This window comes from Gymnoscopelus braueri (genome assembly GCF_963280865.1).
Source record: "Gymnoscopelus braueri genome assembly, chromosome: 2".
Lineage (NCBI taxonomy): Eukaryota > Metazoa > Chordata > Actinopteri > Myctophiformes > Myctophidae > Gymnoscopelus > Gymnoscopelus braueri.
In genome coordinates this window covers 26,601,762-26,624,236 of record NC_137604.1, presented here as the reverse complement: position 1 = coordinate 26,624,236, position 22,475 = coordinate 26,601,762, and the positions used below count along the sequence as shown (strand labels likewise).

The 22,475-nt window shown below is 42.2% G+C and overlaps 1 protein-coding gene across 3 annotated transcripts in view; it reads left to right on the top strand.

Annotated features, from left to right (window-relative positions):
- Positions 1 to 22,475, top strand: part of camk2d2 (calcium/calmodulin-dependent protein kinase (CaM kinase) II delta 2) — a 42,971-nt gene that overhangs the window by 12,717 nt on the left and 7,779 nt on the right. For 2 of the 3 annotated variants that reach the window (XM_080442769.1, XM_080442771.1), the window contains exons 3-15: positions 6,419 to 6,478; positions 8,752 to 8,806; positions 9,921 to 9,986; positions 10,749 to 10,821; positions 12,527 to 12,629; positions 12,872 to 12,955; positions 13,174 to 13,268; positions 13,942 to 14,064; positions 14,328 to 14,411; positions 15,190 to 15,232; positions 17,364 to 17,419; positions 19,646 to 19,705; positions 22,299 to 22,343. In XM_080442769.1, the coding sequence (XP_080298895.1) occupies positions 6,419 to 6,478; positions 8,752 to 8,806; positions 9,921 to 9,986; positions 10,749 to 10,821; positions 12,527 to 12,629; positions 12,872 to 12,955; positions 13,174 to 13,268; positions 13,942 to 14,064; positions 14,328 to 14,411; positions 15,190 to 15,232; positions 17,364 to 17,419; positions 19,646 to 19,705; positions 22,299 to 22,343 (947 nt within the window). The remainder of the gene's footprint in view (positions 1 to 6,418; positions 6,479 to 8,751; positions 8,807 to 9,920; positions 9,987 to 10,748; positions 10,822 to 12,526; positions 12,630 to 12,871; positions 12,956 to 13,173; positions 13,269 to 13,941; positions 14,065 to 14,327; positions 14,412 to 15,189; positions 15,233 to 17,363; positions 17,420 to 19,645; positions 19,706 to 22,298; positions 22,344 to 22,475) is intronic. The other variant, XM_080442770.1, reaches the window with a different exon arrangement.

Genomic DNA, 22,475 nt, shown 5'->3' with positions numbered 1-22,475 from the left:
ACAATACAACAAGGATTAAAACAAAGCAATTTGTCCATGAAAGTCAGGTAGAACTTCATGGGTAAAAATGCTTAAGGAACAAATGTGTTTTTAACATCCTCTTAAAACCTTCAACAGACTCTGCATTTTTTAGGGCCAATACTGTATACTGTATGTGTACTCATTAACTGAAAAGACAAGTGAATAGACCGGTATATTGACAGACAAGGATGAGAATCACGCAGTTGGAGAGACTGACAGCAGACAGTCTGACAGACATCATTAGACCAGCATATCTCTACATTTGTGGAAGTACTGCTCTCGGCATATGCAAATTTTTACGCAACAAATCTCTCAGCAGGCTGCAGCCTGCCCTGAAAATACACACACACACACGCACACACACACACACACACACACACACACACACACACACACACACACACACACACACACACACACACACACACACACACACACACACACACACACACACACTGTGGAATTAACAAGAATTTATTGGGAATAAATTGGAATAAATTGGTTTGCTCAGGCTATATTTAGCCTGTCGTACTGTATGCGTATAGAAACAAGCCTTTTATAATATAAGCAGACATAATTGTAAACCCTTATTAAAATCACAAACATATGTCACCCATTTAGTTGAGCTGAACTTTAATTAAATGAGTTGACTCATTTAACATTGAAATATACTTTCATTGAACAACAAAAACATTCCCTTATACCCTCCTCCAAAAAAGTCTCTCTCTCTTCCTCAATGTTAGACTCTGATGCCTCATCTTAGTTCAGTTGAACTTTAATTAAATTAGTCGAGTCATTTAACATTGTAATACACTACAAAAATATTCCCTATGACTCCCTTTCAATACAAGTAAGACGCGCGAACGCGGGAAGCGAACGCATTTTTTTTTAAATAAATATGAAAACAAAATATTTAAAAAAAAAGTAACCAATAATATTTTTTTTTTTTAAATACAAAAAAAATCTGCGTTAAAAGAAGCATCTTAGAAAAATACAAATTCACAAAAAAAATTTTTTGAATGTTTTTGAACAATTCAACAAAGTGTTTGAAGTGCCTGTTTCACCCACTTCCGGGGGGCGGAGCCTAAATCCGAGCCCGAAGTATTTGTTCGTAGACCCCCACTTAGGGGGGGTAGAAAAAGTTTCGGAGCGATTCGGGCACTTTTCATTTAACATGGGGTTTCAATGGGGAGTTTTTAGGAGCCTTCTCCGGGGCGTGGCTTCCGGGGGAAGGGGCGGGCTTAAACGCAACCTTGACAGGTGTGTTCAGTTTTCAAAGACCTTTCATTTGATGTATGGTACGTCTAAATTGGACATTTACTTATCTCAGAGGAGCTGCAGGCAGTGCACACAGGCAGTGCACACAGAGACACAGAGACACAGAGACACAACCCGAGCACGGTTTCATAGTAAGCTCCACTTGCGCGGAGGCGCGCCTTCGGCGCACCTCCTTCCGCTGCGTTCGCAAAAAGAGAAAGTAAAAAATCCTCTCGGGCCTCCATATTCTCTCCATGGACTTCCTCAGTGTCCGACTCTTATACCTCGTTTTCACAATCATCATCTTCACGAATCACCATAAAAGCTTGTTGAGGTTGGCTCTGTGTCAGGCTCAAAGAACCTCAAGTTTGCCCGAATGGCCACCAGTTTTCCAACTCTATCATTGGGCATCACTGATGAGATACAGTACGTTGGCATGACTGTCATATTCCATTGCCTTCCAAAAGCCCTTGCTTGGTAGAGTACTTTAAATGCCATACACATGGCATACTTTTAACCAAAACATGCTGTAAGGCCTAGTATTGCTTTTTCATGTGAATTCCCCTCCAAATAAGTTAACTATTTAATTTAGGTATGATTTTATATTTAAAATATGCACATTTCCAGACCCTTTGCAACCCCACACACAGTTCATTGTTGTCGCTTTAAAACTGCTGGATAGTCAGGCAGGTCCTGTAGCCAAGTGTAAAATGAGGACATTTTAGGAAAGTCTAATTCTCTACTATGCTACTATTTAGTAGACCACCTGACATTTTCATGTGAACCATTCCTGGTCAGGAATGGTTCTCAGTATGCTGGTGGTAAAACAGTGGCACTAAATGTATTTTATACCCAGAACAAAAGCCATGATGAAATGTCACTTTTTTGGTTTGTATTTCAGCAGAGTTGATAGTGTTCACCCCTCCATGGTTCTGTACAGTTGGCTAGTTGTGTGTGAACTCTCAGTGTTGGCTATTTGCATGCAAGGCTGGTTTCACTGCAGAGAAGAGGAGCGGACTGACATTCTGATTGGTGCAGGAGTTGCTAGACAACAGATGTCCAGCTGGCTAGGAGGTGGACTACCTGTGGAGGAAACAGAGAGTGAGAGATAGAGAGAGAGAGAGAGAGAGAGAGAGAGAGAGAGAGAGAGAGAGAGAGAGAGAGAGAGAGAGAGAGAGAGAAGGGGGTGTAAGAGAAGTAAACAGAATATGATTGCAAGTATATAATTTATGTTTGAGTGTATATGTGTATGTCTGTGTGATAGAACAAGTGAGAAATAAAAAGATAAGACATAAAGTGACAGAGTGATAGAAAATGATGTAGAGAAAGTCAGGGACACAGAATTATGGAGAGAGAGAGAGAGAGAGAGAGAGAGAGAGAGAGAGAGAGAGAGAGAGAGAGAGAGAGATGAGAGAGAGAGAGAGAGAGAGAGAGAGAGAGAGAGAGAGAGAGAGAGAGAGAGAGAGAGAGAGACAAGATACAGAAAGGGCCAGAGGCCAAAGGGGGGGTGCGCAGTCAAATCCATTTACTTTAAGTCTAAGGACTTATTAAGCCATATGAACCCCATTTTGGACACATTCAGTGCCTACAAATGCACACGTTGTTTATGAAACGGAGACGTAAACGCAGTTTACTTGTAATTTTTGTGCTCCTTGCATGCCATGATGCCATCGCGAAGTGTGCTTCTCTCCTTGCATAGGGAGTGCATAAGGTTGTATCACTGAAATAATGGAAGAGATATGCTGATTATGCACACTCCACTGAAATTCCACTCCACTTCCTATTCTACTGTCTGTAATGCACTATAAACATACTTATAATGCATTATAATTGGCTTATAACATTGTATAATTATAGTTACAAGAACTCAATGCTCATAAGGCTTTGCACACACAAACACACACACACACACACACACACACACACACACACACACACACACACACACACACACACACACACACACACACACACACACACACACACACACACACACACACACACACACACACACTCTTATAGCTATAAAAACCATAAAAACAATTTTGTTCAGGGATGGAGAGCTGGTGTCCATCTGATGGTTAGAGGCAATGAGCCCAAAACACATTTTAGAGAAGGTCAGAATTTGTGAAAAAAAAATGAGTTAAATTACCAGAGTGTACAGTGCATGCTATTTTGTCATTTAGTGACAACACAGACATACATAGATTAGTGACCATATTCTGTCCTGCTAATCATGAAGTAATGACTGTGTTGCTCTTGTTTCTGACTCTCACTGTCTGTCTGTCTGTCTGTCTGTCTGCCATCCATGTCTGTCTGTCTGTAGGTCTGTCTGTCTACCATCCATGTCTATCTGTCTGTCGGTCTGTCTATTTGTCTGTCTGTCTGCCATCCTTATCATCATTATGATTATGCATGCACTTCATGGTATCACAACACCTCCAAGGCCTTAAAAACAAGGCTCCAAACATCCCAAAACAAACTTGTAAGGCTACTTCTTGGCCTCAATCACAAAACCCATCTAACCCCTGCTCATTTTGCTAGGATTGGATGGCTTAGGGTTGAGGACAGAGTACAGCAACTTGCTATGGGCCTGGTCTTCAAGATACACCACAACATTGGGATCCCCCTGTATTTGTCAAAATACTTCCAAAATGTTAATTAAGTCCATGATCATAACACCAGAGGTAGCTCCACAAATCATGTTCAACCCAGATTTGGCTCAACTAAGGGAATGAACTCGTTCTCATGCTATTCATCAAAAATGAGGAATGCCCTACCAAAAGGAGTAAAGGAGTGTAAAACCCTACTCACTTTCAAAACTGCCCTAAAGATACACCTTCAGGAGGCTGCAATTCGAAAATGCCCCCTGTCTAAGTCTTAACCTACCCCCCCCCCTCTTTCATTTTCTTCTTTTGTATATATTTTTTTCACTCTTCATACCAGTAACCTGTAAACTGATTGTATGACATTCTGTATAGTAGTGTGTATATCTGTCTGTCTCTTATATGTCATCATGATTTGTGCGCATGGGTTTCTCATCTTAAACAAGCTCAGTGCTTAATGAGTCTCCCAGTTTAGTAGACCTTGTATTGTGAATTTGTACTTCCATGTACTGATGTTCTCATGTCTTACTAAATAAAAGTACATCAATCAATCAATCAATCAATCAATCCATGTCTGTCTGGGCGTCCTACTGTCTGTGGGAGCACCAGTATGAATAAAGCAACTTCACAGTAAAATCCTGAGTGTTATTTTACTTTTAGATTGTAGAAATGCAACCAAATAGACCAGTAAGGTACATTTGTATACTCTCAGAGTTACCAATGGATAAATTAACATACAGTACTGTGTAATGTCCATGTTAACTCACGCATGTATGCACTCATGACACTCCTGCACACATACGGCACGCGTGCACGTACGTATGCACGTGCGTGCGTGTGTGCGTGCGTGCGTGTGTGCGTGCGCGCGTGTGTGTGCGTGTGCACACACACACACACACACACTCACACTCACACACACACACACACACAGTCTCTAGATAGAACAACTCACCTGCTCTGTAGGCCAGGCTCCTGACTACTGTTCCGCAGCTTAGGCTGAATTGAGTCCACGATTTCCACAGCGTCAACAAGAACGGAGACAGGAGAGGAGGACATGAGAGAAAAATAGGCGTCCTATTTTATTCAGAAAAAAAGTAGAACCCTCCGCTCATCTCTCCCTCTCTCACCCCCCCTCCCTCCCTCTCTCTGCTCCCCTCTCTTTCTGTCTCGCTGTCTCTCCCTGTCCTGAAGCAAAGCTAAAATGGGTCGCCGAAAGCACTCAGTGAGAAAGACGTTTGTGCTGAAGTCAGTGGACATAATTGCCTTCAACCTGTAAGGAAAGCTTCAACACCCACATCATATTTCAATGAGTAATACAGAATCATTCTGGTCCCATAAAGTACAGAGGAAGACAATTTATGGGCCGTAGAGAAATGAACCAGGCCTCTCTGTGCTAGCATAGCATTGCTGCTTTTGCCAGCTTCACTGTGTATAGTGTACAGTACATACCGTAAATTTCGGACTATAAGCCGCGACTTTTTTCCAATTTTTCGACCCTGCGGCTTATATAACGGTGCGGCTTATCTATGGATTTTTACAGCTAACGGCCACTAGGGGACCTCCTACATCTATGGATTTTACACCCGCGGCTTATAGTCCAGTGCGGCTTATATATGTTCCAAACATTCAATTTAGCTGCTGCGGCTTATAGTCAGGTGCGGCTTATAGTGCGAAAATTACGGTAATCTGTTGTTGAGCATCATTTACCATATCCTGTTGGAATTAACATATACATTAAGTTTGAAAAGAAGCTCTTTGGACCTGGAACTAGAACAGAACTGATCTAGGACTAAGACAGTCCAGCAACCATCGATCAGAGGCTGTTTGGTGGGATTATGGCAAGGAATTGGGAGAATTGAAAAGATATCAGTAGGTTACAGGAAGTTTATCGACACTCTCTACACACTTTACTCTCAATAATGGCCCTGGGATATTGTAGAAGGAGGTTGAAGAGTTAGGGAGTGAGATTTTGCTGCCAGGGCACTGGCATCGATGCATACAGGGAGTGATCTACCAAGACAATATTACTGATTTATTCTTGGTTGCGTGCCGTGTCACGGGCCGAAAATGGCAGATCTATAAGCTCACAACGTGTCGCGTATGTCACGTGCAATGTTTTACAAAAAATGCATGACTCGTTAAATCAAGACCGCAAGGCCTTGAGGCTCGTGAGGAGCACCTGAGTGAGCCAAAAGGCGAACGAGTGCCCGCGACGGACTGCCGATGGCCTTGTGCGTCTAAGAGAGCAATGTCTTAGATAGCAAGCCGTGGTGGACGGAATAGGATATCATGTGAACAAATACGAGCGCTCCCGCCTCTGTTGCTCCACGCGTCTCAGCGGAAGGGGCCGTGGTTTTTGTGCTCAACCCGTTGGAAATTGCTTACTTGCAGATGAGCATCTTGCATAACAAATCAATGCAACTCACTTCACATCTTGCATAACAGGCATTTCTTCAACACACCCTCAAATGGAGATGAAAGCCATTCATAGAGGGGAACATTTTAAACTATCAAAACTCTCTCATCTCTTATAGATCATCAGAAGTTGGAGAGAGAGGCCAGGATTTGCCGTTTATTGAAGCACCCCAACATTGGTAAGCTGCAATTTCACAGTCTTGATATATGCACACATAATCGTATGCACACACTCTCTCTCTCGCTCTCTCTCTCTCTCTCTCACACACACACACACACACACACACACACACACACACACACACACACACACACACACACACACACACACACACACACACACACACACACACACACACACACACACACACACACACACACATTCTTTGCTTCTCAGGTCCCTGAAGATTCTTCGTATGGTTATTCATCTTCCCGACACGGTCATGGACTGTGTGTGTGTGTGTGCGTGCGTGCAGGTGTGTGTGCATGCATGTGTGCGTGTGCATGTGAATGCACTCACATCTAATGATGATGTATCTGTGCGCTCTCCCAGCTGAGTCATCAGGAAGAGAAGAGAGCCTCGGTTCTCTTTCCCCTCTCTCTCTCTCTCTCTCTCTCTCTCTCTCTCTCTCTCTCTCTTTCTCTCTCTCCCCCTATTCTTTTTCTTCTCTAACTTCTTGACCTCTTTATCCTTTTTCCTTGTTACACCGCTGATAGAACTTATTTCTCTGTTCTTTTTTGTTCCCCACTCATCTATTCACACCGTTCTTCTCTCTTCTTATCTTTTTTTTGTCTCCGTTGTTATCTCCCGTCTCTAACCAATAAAAGTCTCAGACCAGTTAAGTAACACTGTGGCCATGATCCCACAAGGTTTCTAAGGTACGATGCTCTGAGAAGGTTTGAGAACACAGTGATTCTGAGTTAAATTGACACTCGCGTTTTACTTTTCGATTTTCACTCCTAATCCTTAATTCTACCGAGTCCAAAGCCTTAATACTATGAGGTGAAATAAGGCAAAGATAAATGAAAGAGTAGCTAGTACTGTATGCTCACAGGTCCAAAGCAGATGCTGGGAAATAAACAAACGATGCAATGAAAAAGAAACCCACACACTGGACACTCACATTGTCCTCACATTAAAAACAAAAACAAAACAAAAAATAAATGAATGTCTAATACAGGCCAAAATATTTGTTGTCCCCTCATGTGAACCAAATAAGTCATTTTTTAATACTTGGTGGCATTACATGTTATCAAACATTTCTTGGATTATTTCAGATGCCATGCTGGGTTGGAAGTTGAATACAATTCATGTTCGTAGTCTGGCCTGTTCTACACTTGGGGGTGTGATGGATGTTTAAAAAGAACATTGCTGCATTGCTGCTAGTTTCAACTTCCATAGCGATAAGTACAAGCATGTTATTACATTTTATAATGTCACCTCCTCAAGTACTTAGTCGGCCTTGGCTAGAGAGGCCGTCTGGTAATCAGAAGGTCACCGGTTCACCTCCCAGCCCGCCCAGCTTACGTGTCGAAGTGTCCCTGAGACAATTAACCTCTAACAGCTCCCCTCCGAGTGCCCCTGAGCAGCCATCAGCTGGGTGAAGGTGAAACTGAATTTCCAACGGGGATTAATAAAGGTCTACCTTCATCTACTGTACATTCAAGTCATCGGTTGGCATCTTTACATGTTATTATTATCACCAACGTGATGCACAGTGCACACTATCACTGTTCAACTTGGATACCTCTTCTCTGCTGAATAAGAATACACTACAATTGACAGATACACAGTATCAGCTCCCCTGGCTTAAATGATACTAAATTGCTTGGTGAAGGCATTTCAATAGGTGCTGTACACCAAATGAAATGTGTCAAATCTTTCAGATTCAAAGGGTTTTAGTGACACTCTGCGACGTGTTAACTGTGTTAACTAATTTGGAAATTCCTGACAGAATTCTTATAATAGAGGTCAGTTACTGTATTCTCACAGGCTTTCTCTGAGCACAACAGCTGCAACACAACCTTGCCGTGCGCGTGTACTCTTTAACCTAATTAACCCCAACTTCCCTATTTTGGGCATCGCATAGCTTGTAGATGGGCTATTTTTTGCTATTTGTCGTACAGTGAAGTATAGGGCTTAAGTGGTTATTGGTTAACAATGACCAACACAGATTGTCACGCTAATGAGGAGACAATTAACTATTATGGACTGCAGCTTGTTTTAAACTCAGACTAAAGAAATGCTTTGCATGTTGGCTGTGTTTCTCTTGTGCACCGTTGCAACCAAAACGTCCTTTTAAGCAGAGGCACAGAGGATGATTGTGATAATGAATATTCCTCCTCTCTATGGCGATGGTTTCCCCTTTCATTTGGGTTTTTACCTCTTGTTCTACTGCAATTCTCTCCTCTGTGTTTGCATTTTCACCCCTTTTGTTGTTCTCTTTCCCAGTACGACTCCATGACAGCATATCAGAAGAGGGCTTCCATTATCTGGTGTTTGATCTGTAAGTCAAGCATGCACGCACGCACGCACGCACACACGCACAAATACATACATACAGTACATATACACACACACACACACACACACCAAATTGTACACTACTGTGTATGTGAGGTTAACAGTTCCAGACTTGGTCTCACGTGTCTCTAACAGACTGACCTATATACACCATCCTGTTGCCTATTGGAGGAGCTGGCTTAGCCCATGGCCTGAGGGCCCGCCTATAGAAGAGCCTCAGGAGAGATTTATGTCCCCACAGACATAACACATTCACACACAGTCACCAAACTATACATATCAAGATTGCACACACAAACATATGTACACATAGTACATACAGTAAATGTACTCCCTCACACGCACGCACGAATGCGCGCGCACACGCACGCACGCACGCACGCACGCACACACACACACACACGCACACACACAGACACACACAGACACACACACGCTTATACACATACCGGTATACTACAGACATGCATATACTGTACATATAATTTAGAAATAGGTCCCATGCTCACTGCACCATCAAAGCACCTTAAAGTGTTGATGATTAATGTACATACTTAGATGTTTCTTACCTTACTACTTGTTATTCTTAATTATTTATTTCGTTATTGTTGTTATCGATGCCACAAATAATCTTACTCTTGTGTACTCATGTAAGAGATGAAACAAATACATCTTGAATGTTGAATGTGTGCACACAGAGACGGTATGGACACACAACACACATTTGAAGTTTGAAATGTATAGATGCATTTTATTTACCTATGTATCGTGCAGTGTGTATGGATGTGCAAAATGACAAGGTCTTTGAGTGACTGAAGGTACAGGGAAGAGGGTTAGGCGTATCGTTAAGTCAGGACACACTAAGGATTTGACTGTGTATCTCTTACGGCGGCCATAGTTTAGCGGGTAGAGAGGCCGTCTGGAAATCAGAAGGTCACCGGTTCTCCTACGTGTCCCTGAGCAAGACCTAACCGCTCCCCCCGCCCCCCGAGGCGCTCATCCTGATCATCTGAGCAGTCATCAGCTGGGTGAAGCTGAAACTGGATTTGCCCCGTGGGATTAGTAACAATGGTCTCCCCTTACCTTCTCCTTCTCAGGGTCACAGGAGGAGAACTGTTTGAAGACATCGTAGCCAGGGAGTACTACAGTGAGGCTGATGCCAGGTACGCACATGCAAACGCACGCACGCACGCACGCACGCACGCACGCACGCACGCACGCACGCACGCACGCACGCACGCACGCACGCACGCACGCACACACACACACACACACACACTGAGCTGAGTATACACATTGAGCTGAGTATATTGTGCATGTATGCACATGTGTGTGTGTTTGCTCACGTGCGTGTTTATTTCACATATGGTTCTATCAGAGGCGCGAAAGTGCTGTCTCAGCTCTCATATGGTTATTTATAAAGGTGATTAATGATGTGGTATGAAGTATTAATCATACAAGACATACCTTACAATAACAGCTTTATGTTCATATTACCTCCCTGGGGAGAGAGGCAATGATGCAGAACGAGAGAGAGAGAGAGAGGGGTAGAGAGAATGAAAGGAATGGGGAAAGATGGAGGTGGAAAGAAATAAAAAATAGCGTAAAACTGTTGAGAGGTCAAAGGAAGGATGCATTAGAGAAGAGAATAGAGATATCATTTTAGAATGACTAAGTACCATCCTGGCCTTCATGCTGTCTTTTCTTTTTTAGACAGACTTTGTAACTCTTTTTTAAAATTGCACTGTTTATAGCTTGTAATGTCAGTGATATATCACCACATGACCAGAGGTAAACATTCTAGAGACAAGAAAAATGTCTGCCATAGGAATATGGACAATGTACAGTAATATAACTCTTCCCCTCCGTTCATTCCCCTGAATCCCCTTCTGTTTCTCCCCCCCCCCCCCCACCCCCTCCAATAGCCACTGCATACAACAGATTCTGGAGAGCGTGCACCACTGCCATGTTAATGGAATTGTCCACAGGGATCTGAAGGTTTGTATAGCCGCAGCGACAGTCATATCTGGAGCTCGGTGCGTTCAACAGGTGGCAAGCAGCAGGTCACTGTGTATTACATCATACCCCCAAAACCCTTATTCTCATATCAATGAAACTTTACCCTTTTGTTTTTGTCATTGATTATTTTGATGAAGGAAACAAATGCTTTTGTTTCTCACAGAATACAAAAATCTAACATTTACAGTGTAGTTCATTTTACAGTGTAATAGTATCTAATGGAGGTGGTTTGGCTGTGACCTTGGCTTAGAAACTTGGTGCAAGTCTGGTTTAAAGTCACAGTTTTAAAACCCTTCTCAAGAAAAGAGACACTTAGAGCCTGTTCTACTGTTACAGCAGTTACTGCACCATTGTGTTATTAAATATTTTCGGTTCAATATTCCTTCCTGTCAATGCCAGGAATAAGGCTCCTGTAATATTACCCAGGGGCGTTGCTGAGAGAGAGAGAGAGAGAGAGAGAGAGAGAGAGAGAGAGAGAGAGAGAGAGAGAGAGAGAGAGAGAGAGAGAGAGAGAGAGAGAGAGAGAGAGAGAGAGAGAGAGAGAGAGAGAGAGAGAGAGAGAGACTTGCCAATGGTAAGCAAGCACATGCCGGCAACTCAGGAAAGACAACCATTTGCATAATTATGTAAAACTTATGTTAAGATGTGAAACATTTTCCAAGTTCATGAATATTCCATGGCAAACTTCCCAAATGTCATTTTATGTGGAGTAAAAACAGCAAGAGAGAATGAGAGATATCGCTTGTCGCTTCAATCTATTGATTCAAACGCATTCTGAAGTGAGCATATAGGAAGCATTGTTCACATACTTTATTTTCTCAAACCCTGTTTTTATTATTGGAATTGACGTCTCTGTTGGGATAACAGATAACTGGGGGATGTGTCTCACACACACATGAGTTGAGGTTTTAATACTACATTACCAGGAGAAATTAAATCCTTTTGGAGAAATATTCTGGTGTCATCTACTGCCTGTGTGCTGTGCGGCTCTGTGGTTGGAATAAAAAGACTGGGTTTTAAAATGCAGTAGGTTGGAGTGTCTAAATGTTAGGAAATGTATTATTCATTAGGACACACTGTCTCACTGGCCTTAGGTTAGCAGAGACCTTTCTGGCTTATGCACCGGTATCTTTTCCTCTCTGTGTGCTGGGGGCTTGCATGCGTTCAGGAATGTGCTAAACTGTCTGTCAGTGTGAAGTGTCTGTTTGTTTTTACAGAAATATTTGTGTGTGGCTGAGTCACTTGTTTTGACACACATCTCCTGTTACACCTCACCACCCTCTTTAGCCTTCCCCCTGCAGTGTGCACCAGGCTCTCACTCACACATTCAAACACATTGGATTGGCGTAAGCGTGGAACAGACCACCACGGCTGGCATCAATCCATGTATTCGGAATTCGTGAGTAGGTTGGAGCCAGGTGCACAGCTCCAGTGTGGAAGTGCTCAGCTAGAGATTTGTTCCACAGCCCTCGGTCCTGTGAGCATTACCGTCTGTCTGCCATTTGTCTGACAGAAAGGGAGTTGCCCCGGCTACTGATTTAAGAGCAGTTTAGTATATTCACCCCTAATGGTTTGGATTAGGATTTGGTGAGTCTAATCTGATCCTAGATCTGTGTCTGTGGGCAACCTATTCCCTGAGCGTATGTCCTCTCGCCTCTAACCTGTTTGACTCCGCCCCCCTCAGCCTGAGAACCTTCTATTGGCCAGTAAGCTGAAGGGGGCGGCGGTCAAGTTGGCTGACTTTGGGCTGGCTATCGAGGTGCAGGGGGACCAGCAGGCATGGTTCGGTGAGTATTCATCCTTCCATCCATTGATCATTCACTCTAGTCTAGATCAGTCAACCAATCAACCAGCCTATCAATCTATCAATCTATCAATCTATCAATCTATCAATCTATCAATCTATCAATCTATCAATCTATCAATCTATCAATCTATCAAACAAGCAAGTCAGTCAACTGAACAAGTCATTGAACTGCCCATTCCCTCCCACCATTCCATATTTTCTGCATCCATCTCTCTCCTCCAGGTTTTGCCGGCACTCCGGGCTACCTGTCTCCAGAAGTTCTGAGGAAAGACCCGTATGGGAAACCTGTGGACATGTGGGCCTGTGGTAAATAACGTTTTCTCACCTCTCATGTCCTTCGAGCTTAAGCCTGACAACACTGCTGCCTTTTGTGGGCTGGTTGGGTCTTCTCCACCTTGGGTGTCACCGTATATGAACATGCATCGTGTGCGATTGTGTTTCTGTCTGTGGTGGACGTACATTGGCCATGTTTGTATGGGTCCATCCTGTCGGGATGCTTGACGTTACCTGTAACTTCCTGCCAGGGGTGATCCTTTACATCCTGTTGGTGGGATACCCTCCCTTCTGGGACGAGGACCAACATCGCCTCTACCAGCAAATCAAGGCTGGGGCCTACGATGTAAGAGCACACACACACACACACACACACACACACACACACACACACACACACACACACACACACACACACACACACACACACACACACACACACACACACACACACACACACACACACACACACACACACACACACACACACACACACACACACACACACACACACACACACACACACACACATACCAAAGGATTCACTCTTGTCAAATTAAACACCACTTTGTACTTTAGGTTAAGAGCCCCAGACTTGGTCTTACGTGTGTCTATCATACTGACCTATATACACCATCCTGTTGCCTATTGGAGGAGCTGGCTTAGCCCATGTTCTGAGGGCCCGCCTATACAAGACCCTCAGGACAGATATGTGTCCCCACAGACACACACAGAGACACACACGCACACACACACACACACACACACACACACACACACACACACACACACACACACACACACACACACACACACACACACACACACACACACACACACACACACACACACACACACACACACACACGCACTAAAGGATTCACTCTTGTCAGTGTCTCTCTTGTCATCCTTTCCTCCCTATGCTATGTTTCTTTTCATATTTAATGGCAGGTGTCACTGATAAGTGACAATTTATTATTGACAATTTTGACTATATGTGTAATATGTGTTCCTGACAGTTTCCGTCCCCAGAGTGGGACACCGTCACTCCTGAGGCCAAAGATCTGATCAACAAGATGCTGACCATCAATCCTAGCAAACGCATTACTTCCACAGAGGCACTCAAACACCCCTGGATCTCTGTATGTGGCTTATGCACACACACACACACACACACACACACACACACACACACACACACACACACACACACACACACACACACACACACACACACACACACACACACACACACACACACACACACACACACACACACACACACACTGTTCTTCTACTCTCTTTTGGTTTTGATTTTTCCGTTACTCTCTTTATTTTTCTTTATTTATTTGTTTTTCTTTCTTTTTTTGTTTTGACTTTACTCCCTCTCTTTTTTCTTTTGCAGCAACGGTCCACTGTAGCCTCAATGATGCACAGGCAGGAGACTGTAGAGTGCCTGAAGAAGTTCAACGCCAGAAGAAAACTCAAGGTGAGACTACTGTCAGTGTGTCCTTTGAATTCACCTTCACTCTAGCCAAGTAACCCATTTCTTCATCATCATCCTCAACATCTCTCTCTATTGCTCTCTCTCTCTCTCTCTCTCTGTTTCGCCATTCTCTCTCTGCGTTAGCTCTCCCTCTAGACTTCAAGGTTATTCTCTAAAACGGTGGTTCTCAACCTTTTCTGGATCAGGTTCCATTTGAAAATCTCCAAAGCGTTCGCTTTGGAGATTTTCACATCTGACCAGGGACCACTTACTGTTAAATCCTCAGCTGTGTGGGCTGTGTGCATTTTCAGAGCATGTTTGTTTTAATGATCAATCGATCGAGTGTGTTGGATCAATATACTTTAAATTCCTTTGTATCACAAGGATTTGTAACGCTTGGATTTAAAGAAAACATATAGTTTTTTTTTTTTTTACATAAATTATTTGATATTATAATTATCAAGTAAATCTTAGTGTTTTGGCAATTATTTGGGGGCCCACTTGCAATATCCTCACGGACCACCAGTGGGCCCTGGCCCACAGTTTGAGAACCACTGATCTAGACTTCAAGGTTATTCTCTAAAACGTGACCGCCAAGTTCCTTCTGTTTCCCTCTTTCTTGCTTTGAACTACATTAAATGGCTGATCTTTCTCTTATTTCTGCCTATAGCATTTTACTGTTACTTAACACCTCTGTTTCTTTCTGCCCTTCATTCCTTCCTTCCTTCCTTCCTCCCGCCCTTCCTTCTTTCCTTCTCTATCCTTTCTTTTGTCACTCCAGGGAGTCATTTTGACCACTCTGTTGGTCACGCGAAACTTTTCAGGTATGTCTATAACTGCCTTTGGCATTGATTCCCAAAGGCATCTTAGCACTGATGTCATCTTTTTCTATTGACTTAAGGGTGTTGTTTTTCAGCCTAGACCTTCTTAAAACATTGATTCCCGTCATTAATAATACATACATACCTACATGCATAAAACTATACTGATAGTTTTTAAAATTGAGAGAAATACCATGCTCCTGCATATTCATACTGGCTTAAACACAGTTTGATAGGGCAATTGTTTAGGCCAGGTGTTCTCAAAAATGTTCATGCCGTTTATAGTTTAGGCCCAAGACCCACAAACATTTTGTGCAGTAAAGTAAGAGCCGTGAGAACAGATTTGCGTGACAACAAAATAAAGTAAATACATCTATAACGTTTGCGACCATTTATGAAAACATGTCAAACAATACTGTGAGTTGCCTGTTTTCAAAAAGTAGCATGGTTTTGACAGCTTAAATAATTGCCCCATCGATTATTTTGTCACTGTTATACCAAGCACTTGATAAATAGGGCCTAACGTAAACAAGACTGGACATAATAATAATGGCATGTAGATCACAGACTGCATGAGGCCAGTCTATGATGTCATCTATGACATATCTATGACATGTGACTTATTATTTGGACAAGCCCGATCAGACCGCCATTGAATTAAAGATGTAACACATTTCAAAAGGTATAACACATGGGAAAAAGAAAATGCAGAGAGGTACTTACTTGTCCTACTGGCAGTGTGCACAATAAATGTGGTGCTGGACGGTTTGTGATATTAGCCCTGGACAAACGCATGTATGCACACATAGACCCATTTCTAGACGTCTCACCTCCTACAGAGCCATCCTGTAAAAATGGTGAAACAAAAATAATCTTGATATTAACATTGTAGGCAAATTCATTCCTTTCCCTTTCTCTCCCTTGCTCACACTTTCTCTACTTTTTGCATGTATACATATCCCCTTTAGAATATTTGCTTTTACTTTAACTTTTCATGTGCTCTTGTCATCTGTTGGGGTTACTTCAAGTATATTTACTTTTACTTATATAAAGCCTTTTATTCATCATTTTGTTTCCTTTTTTTCAATATTCTTTCCTTTTGTTTGGAATGTGGTAACCATTTGAGGTAAGATTTCTTGGATGACAGAGATGAGGGTGGGATTGTACCCAGCCGGATGTCTGGCGGTACTTTCCCTCTAATAGATGATGATGCATGCATGCCAACTTAGTTGTTTTGTACTCAGAAAAGTGTGTGTTAGGTTTACAACATAGGATGTCAATGCTTGCAATAAAGGATGCCTACATTTTGAATGAAATGCATGCTAATGCAATGTATGCACTGTTCAGTGGAATGATTTAAGTACAGAATGACTCAGTAAAAGATAGAGAGAGAGAGAGAGAGAGAGGCAGAAGGGGGGCCCATGTGGAGGGGAGGGGTAAGTGACAGCGGGCAGAGAACAGGAAGGCATAGAGAGAAACTGCGTGCTAGTAGGTGCATGTGTACAGGTATGTGTGCAGATGTGCTGCACAGGTCCGTAAACTGAAGAAATAATCACACAGAGAGAGTTTGCTGGCTGAATAAGCCTGCAGCTGTTGCACTAGAATGTTTTTGAACACCCTTGTCATCACTTACTTAATACACACAGAACCAACCACCTGTGGCAACTCGGATTATGATGCGGAGTAGGGGTGGGCCGATACACTAATTTCATGATACGATACGATACGATATTGGGCTCACAACATCGATACGATATCGATACGATACGATATATGGCACTTTTATATTATGAAAATATCTGGGGGGGGGAAAAAGCAAATGCAAACAAATACTTTTGTTGTTTTTGCATTATTATTATTGCAAAACAATATTTTTTCCGCCCAAAACGATACATATCGTCACGAAAACGTATCGCGATATATCGCGGGACGATATATCGCGGGACGATATATCGACACACCCCTAATGCGGAGCCCTGAATGTCCTGCACAGAGAGATTGTTGCATTTGCATTGTGTCTTGATGTAGGAAGACAAGGCTTGTATGCTGATTGCATGGTAGAGTGTCCCTAGGTTTACATGTATCTAATGTGAACTCTGACGACGACATATCTGTTCTTTATTACCATCTGCAGCAGCCAAGAGTTTGCTCAACAAGAACAAGACTGCAGACTTGGTGTCTCAAGTCAAGGTGAGTTTAGTTTCACAGAGGTGAAAACTTTCTCTGTCTTTTGCACAAATTGGATGCAACGTTCAGTGTCTGATGAGCCTCGTGAATGGGCATCGTGCAGCCATGAGATCATCATTTAGGGACAGTCATTCCTAGCAGTGGGAAATAGGCCTTTTTCACCATAGACATATTATTATACGTAGACGCTGCACTGGCCGCTGGATTGTACATCAACGTGCCACCATATGGGCTGGGGCAACTTGCCATAACTCCACTGCAAGAAATATAACTGAGTTGTATATAAGTTACCTGAGACTAAAACATTCTTCTATTTTGTATTTTGATTTAACCAAGTATCCTATATCATAACTATGTGATTCTAATTGTGGAGAGATGTCCTGCTTCAGTAGACATACATGGAGCATACGTGCATTAGGAGGCATGGCTTGCCCCTGCCAATACGGCAGCCACATTCACCCAATATACTGCAACGGCCAATGCGGTATCTATGTTTGTACAGTATTGTGTTTTTCACAGCAGCCAAATTGACATAATTAGTTGTGAAATGTTACTTTCACTGGTGGTACTGATGATACTAAATAAGGTTCATTCAGGTCAAACAGAGTAGGGTGCTGCTCTGTTGCGTGTTTGCTCACTGAAAAGGCTCTCCTACATTAAACGCAACAGTACTTGACAACATTAACCCTGGCAACCCTTATTTTCAAAAATAGTATAGTAGATTTACAAGCTCACAGTGTGTCATGATGTGGCATGTTGTGAGCTCAGAGATATGCTATTTTTTGCTATTTTGTCATATGAGGAAGTATATAAGGCGTGGTTAATTAGTATGATTGGTAACAGGAAGTAATTTTACACTAACTATTTACAGATTGTCAATTAGGCCTGACCTCGATTATTCGAATAGTCGACTAATCAGTCGAGGGGTGTCTGAGTAGACTGCCAATCTCTTAGTCGAATTATGAAAGAAAAGAAAATCATTTATTTTAATTTTTATTATTCGACTGAGAGATTGGCCTAGTTTGTTGTATTAATGAGCTAATAGTTTGCCAAAAATAGGATATACATCATGATTTATTGGGAGAAACCAAGCAAGTATAAGTTAAATCAGACATTAAGCGCCCCTACAGCCCAAATGGAATGTTCCTCTATTGCATAACATCTTTTTTGCATGATTTGACTGAGAGATTGGCAGTCGAATCAGACTGATTCGACTGCCAATCTCAGTCAAATCATGCCAAAAAATATATATATTAGTCGACTATTAGGCAACTATTGGCCAATCAGATTCGACTATAGAAATCCTTAGTCTGGGACAGGCCTAATGTCAATATGGCTGCCGTGAAAAAAGTCTATGGTCATCATGTTAGCTATAGTTTTAGAATCGGACTGCACACTAACTGTGTTAGTAGTCTTTATAGAATAATAAATCCTCTTTTGATGATGTTTTTTTTTAAATGATGTGTTTCTTCATCTCTATCTTTCCTATGATGTACATGCCTCTCGTTTCCTGTTGGCACTTAATCCTCAATGAACACCCATGTATTACTGAAACCAGCACTGTGGGAGCGGCTCTGTGTGTCCATGAATGTGTGTGTTTGTCTTTGTTTTTGTGTGTGCACATATCTGCACATGTACAATATGTAGAATTTGTTGTGCAAACAATTGTGTGCTAGACTGTGTGTCTGTATATGATATCTAATGTGAGAGTGAGAGAGATGAGAGTTAATTTCATATTAGACTTCTATGTACACTCTGTGAATTAATATCACATATGCACATCTGTTCCTTGGCGATAGAGGTACAATGACTTTGATTTCTTTGAGCTGTGTGTGACCAGTTAAACATCATTCAAATGTAGCCTATAAGTCGTTGAAGAGAAGGAAGAATAAGGTAGCATTAAGGGATTCAAGTGAATTAAGGTAGCATTTTATATAATTGCACAAGTTACTGCCTCAGAATTGTACTCAGTGTTCCAATAATTGCCCCTATTTTCTAACCTCTTCCACGACCTTCGGCAGATTTCATAAGGGACTTGTTAAGAACAGTAGGATCCACACAGCTCACACCTTTAAAACAGAGTCATTGAGGGCACATGAAAATGAATTTTATTTGGAAAGATACTTAGCTGGGGCTGCATGAGATGTGTGTGCGTGTGCGTGAATGATATGTACTGTATGTTTGTGGGTGTGTGTTTGTGTCATGTTCCCTCTACACTGCCCCCTGCAGGTCAACAACAAAGCCAACACAGTGACCAGTCCTAAAGACACAGGCCCTGCCCCTGCACTGGTATACATACACAACCTCACCACCACCCCCCCCCCCCACCCCCAACCCCCCAATCTACTTCAGTGGTTCTCAAACTTTTTCATGTCAATGACCCCCAAATTCATTGTGTATTTGGGGGTCTTGTATACAAGATTTGTGGTGTTAAAATATTTTAAAACGTTCCAGAAATTCAATACTTTTTAGAAAATCACAACAATACATTTAACTCTATATGCTTTATGTGTATAGTGTTAAAGTGGTTTAACAGATTTTGATGCTATATTAACTCATATTTCTGGGGACCCCCTGGAACGCTGTCAAGGACACCTGGCCCCTGACCCCACTTTGAGAACCATTGATCCACACAGTCCCTGCAGCTCACTCTCCCATTCCCCACCAAGGAGGAGGTACAGGTTCACCCTACCCGCTCAGCAAGGGCGTGTCTTACAGCGTCTCAGTCTTAGAACCTGATCAAATTATAATTAAAAAATTGAATTAGCTGCTTGAGAAGATGCACACAGAGTATTAAATATGTGAGCCACCTGTATGTGATGATGAGTGCCACAGACTCTCATCTATGTAACTCAAGGTTAGCAGTGGTGGAAAGTAACCAAGTACATTTACTTAAGTACTGTACTTAAGTAGGTATTTGTACTTTACTGGAGTATTTCCAATTTTCAATACATTTACTTCTACTCCACTACATCTCAGAGGCAAATATTGTACTTTTACTCCACTACAATTATTTGAAAACTTTAGTTACTAGTTACTTTTTTGTTTTTGATTATTATTACAAAGCATACATTACCCACTTCAGCCCTATATGCATTTCGGCCATTTGAAAATAGCCGATCTACAAGCTCACAATGTGTTGCGAATGTGACGCATTGTGAGCTTGTAGATCTGCTATTTTCAAAAGATTTGTATACATCTGAAAACTTGTGAAATGGGACATTCTGCATAATGAGTACTTTCTACACTCCAGCCTACCCGCTACAGCTAACCATAAGACATAATGTTTACATAGACATCTGAACATCTTGGGTTTAAAATCCTCTAAACAGACCTTGTATTGAACTGTACTTCCCTGTGCTTGTCTTTTGCAAAATTAAGTATTCAATCAATCAATCAATCAATCTATCAAAACAGTTAATTAGGGGCAACCTCTACCTCGAACCCACCAGCATCCCATCTCGTTTTCTACAGAACGATTCCCCTTCCTTCCTCAACTCGTTCCTTTGCTGTGTGTGCTTATCTCAGATTGCAGTGTCAGTATGACCTGCACATCACCTTTTTACACATTTACATTGTAGTTCATGACAAATAGTTTCTCTGCCTTTGCGTTGTTAAGGCTCTGTGGCTGTGCATGGCAGGAGTGTGACAATGGCTCCTTATAGACTTGTTATGTCAAGTGTGCATGACTGTCAGTTGAATTACTCCTGGTGTTTGCTGACTTGCCTGCAAAGTCACGTGACTTTTGATCTGCATGATGTCAAAGGCTTTCTGTGCTCTCATTTGTTTCCATGTTGATTACGCATGAACACGCACGCACGCACGCACGCACACACACACACACACACACAGACACACGCACGCACGCACGCACGCACGCACGCACGCACGCACGCACGCACACACACACACACACACACACACACACACACACACACACACACACACACACACACACACACACACACACACACACACACACACACACACTGAGGCAGATGTTATAATCTAGTGTAATCTTGGTGAGTGATTAGAAGTTTTAAGCTGTCATCAGAATCGATTCCACTTAAGCTCTGTCCACACACGGAGACACAGACATCTGAGGAAGAAGACTGATCAGTGGAAACAGAGACTGTAAGACATTCTGTCAGCACCCAGGATGAAAAGCAGACTCATAAGGGAAAAAAGAGAGAAAGAATGAAAGAATTTATATGAGAGCTTTGTTATTTTCTCCAGGAATTACTTTACTTTCAGACTCCATGATGAATAACACACACACACACACACACGCATGCATTGACTGCACAACCACGCACACACACAGTATATTTTACAGTACAGTACACTACTCATATATGTACAGCCAGTGGTGTGTTCTACCGCGTTACGCTATATACGTAGTGTGACCTGCGGAAACAATTCGTAGCCAAGCGTAGCCATCCAAAAAACATCTGAGAAAACGTATCTAATACACAGGAGGAGGGGCTGTGGGCAGCGCAAATTTAAACTTCAGTTCACATAGCCTTTTTCATGTGATAATGTGCCGTCTGAGGTGAAGCCTTATGTGTGGCTATTGTCTTGAGGTGATAATGACCGCTGGCCGTTAGAGTTTTGAAGTAATTCACACATTAACTACCTAACAATAGAGCGGTTATTTCATTTGGCAACCACGCACGCGCGTACATACGTGTGTGCCCATACATATGTGCGCGTTCACGTGCTGTGCGTGTGCGAGGGAATAATTATAGTATGCCCTCCGAAAAAAACTAGAACACACCACTGTGTACAGTATATACTCACTGTTTATTCTTACATTTTCTGCTGTAAGTTAAGTCATGTCTTTACACACTTTGTGTTCCATCTGTTGTACTTCTTTCTCTAGGAACCACAGACTACTGTGATCCATAATCCAATAGATGGGAACAAGGTATTACATTAATAATACACACAGTTTTCTATTTCAAATGTGTTAATTTCAGGCTGCATATTGTATACGCAGCAGTGCATCTATATTTAATCTGCTTTAATAATGTACTTAATGTATCATAGTGTTTTGAAA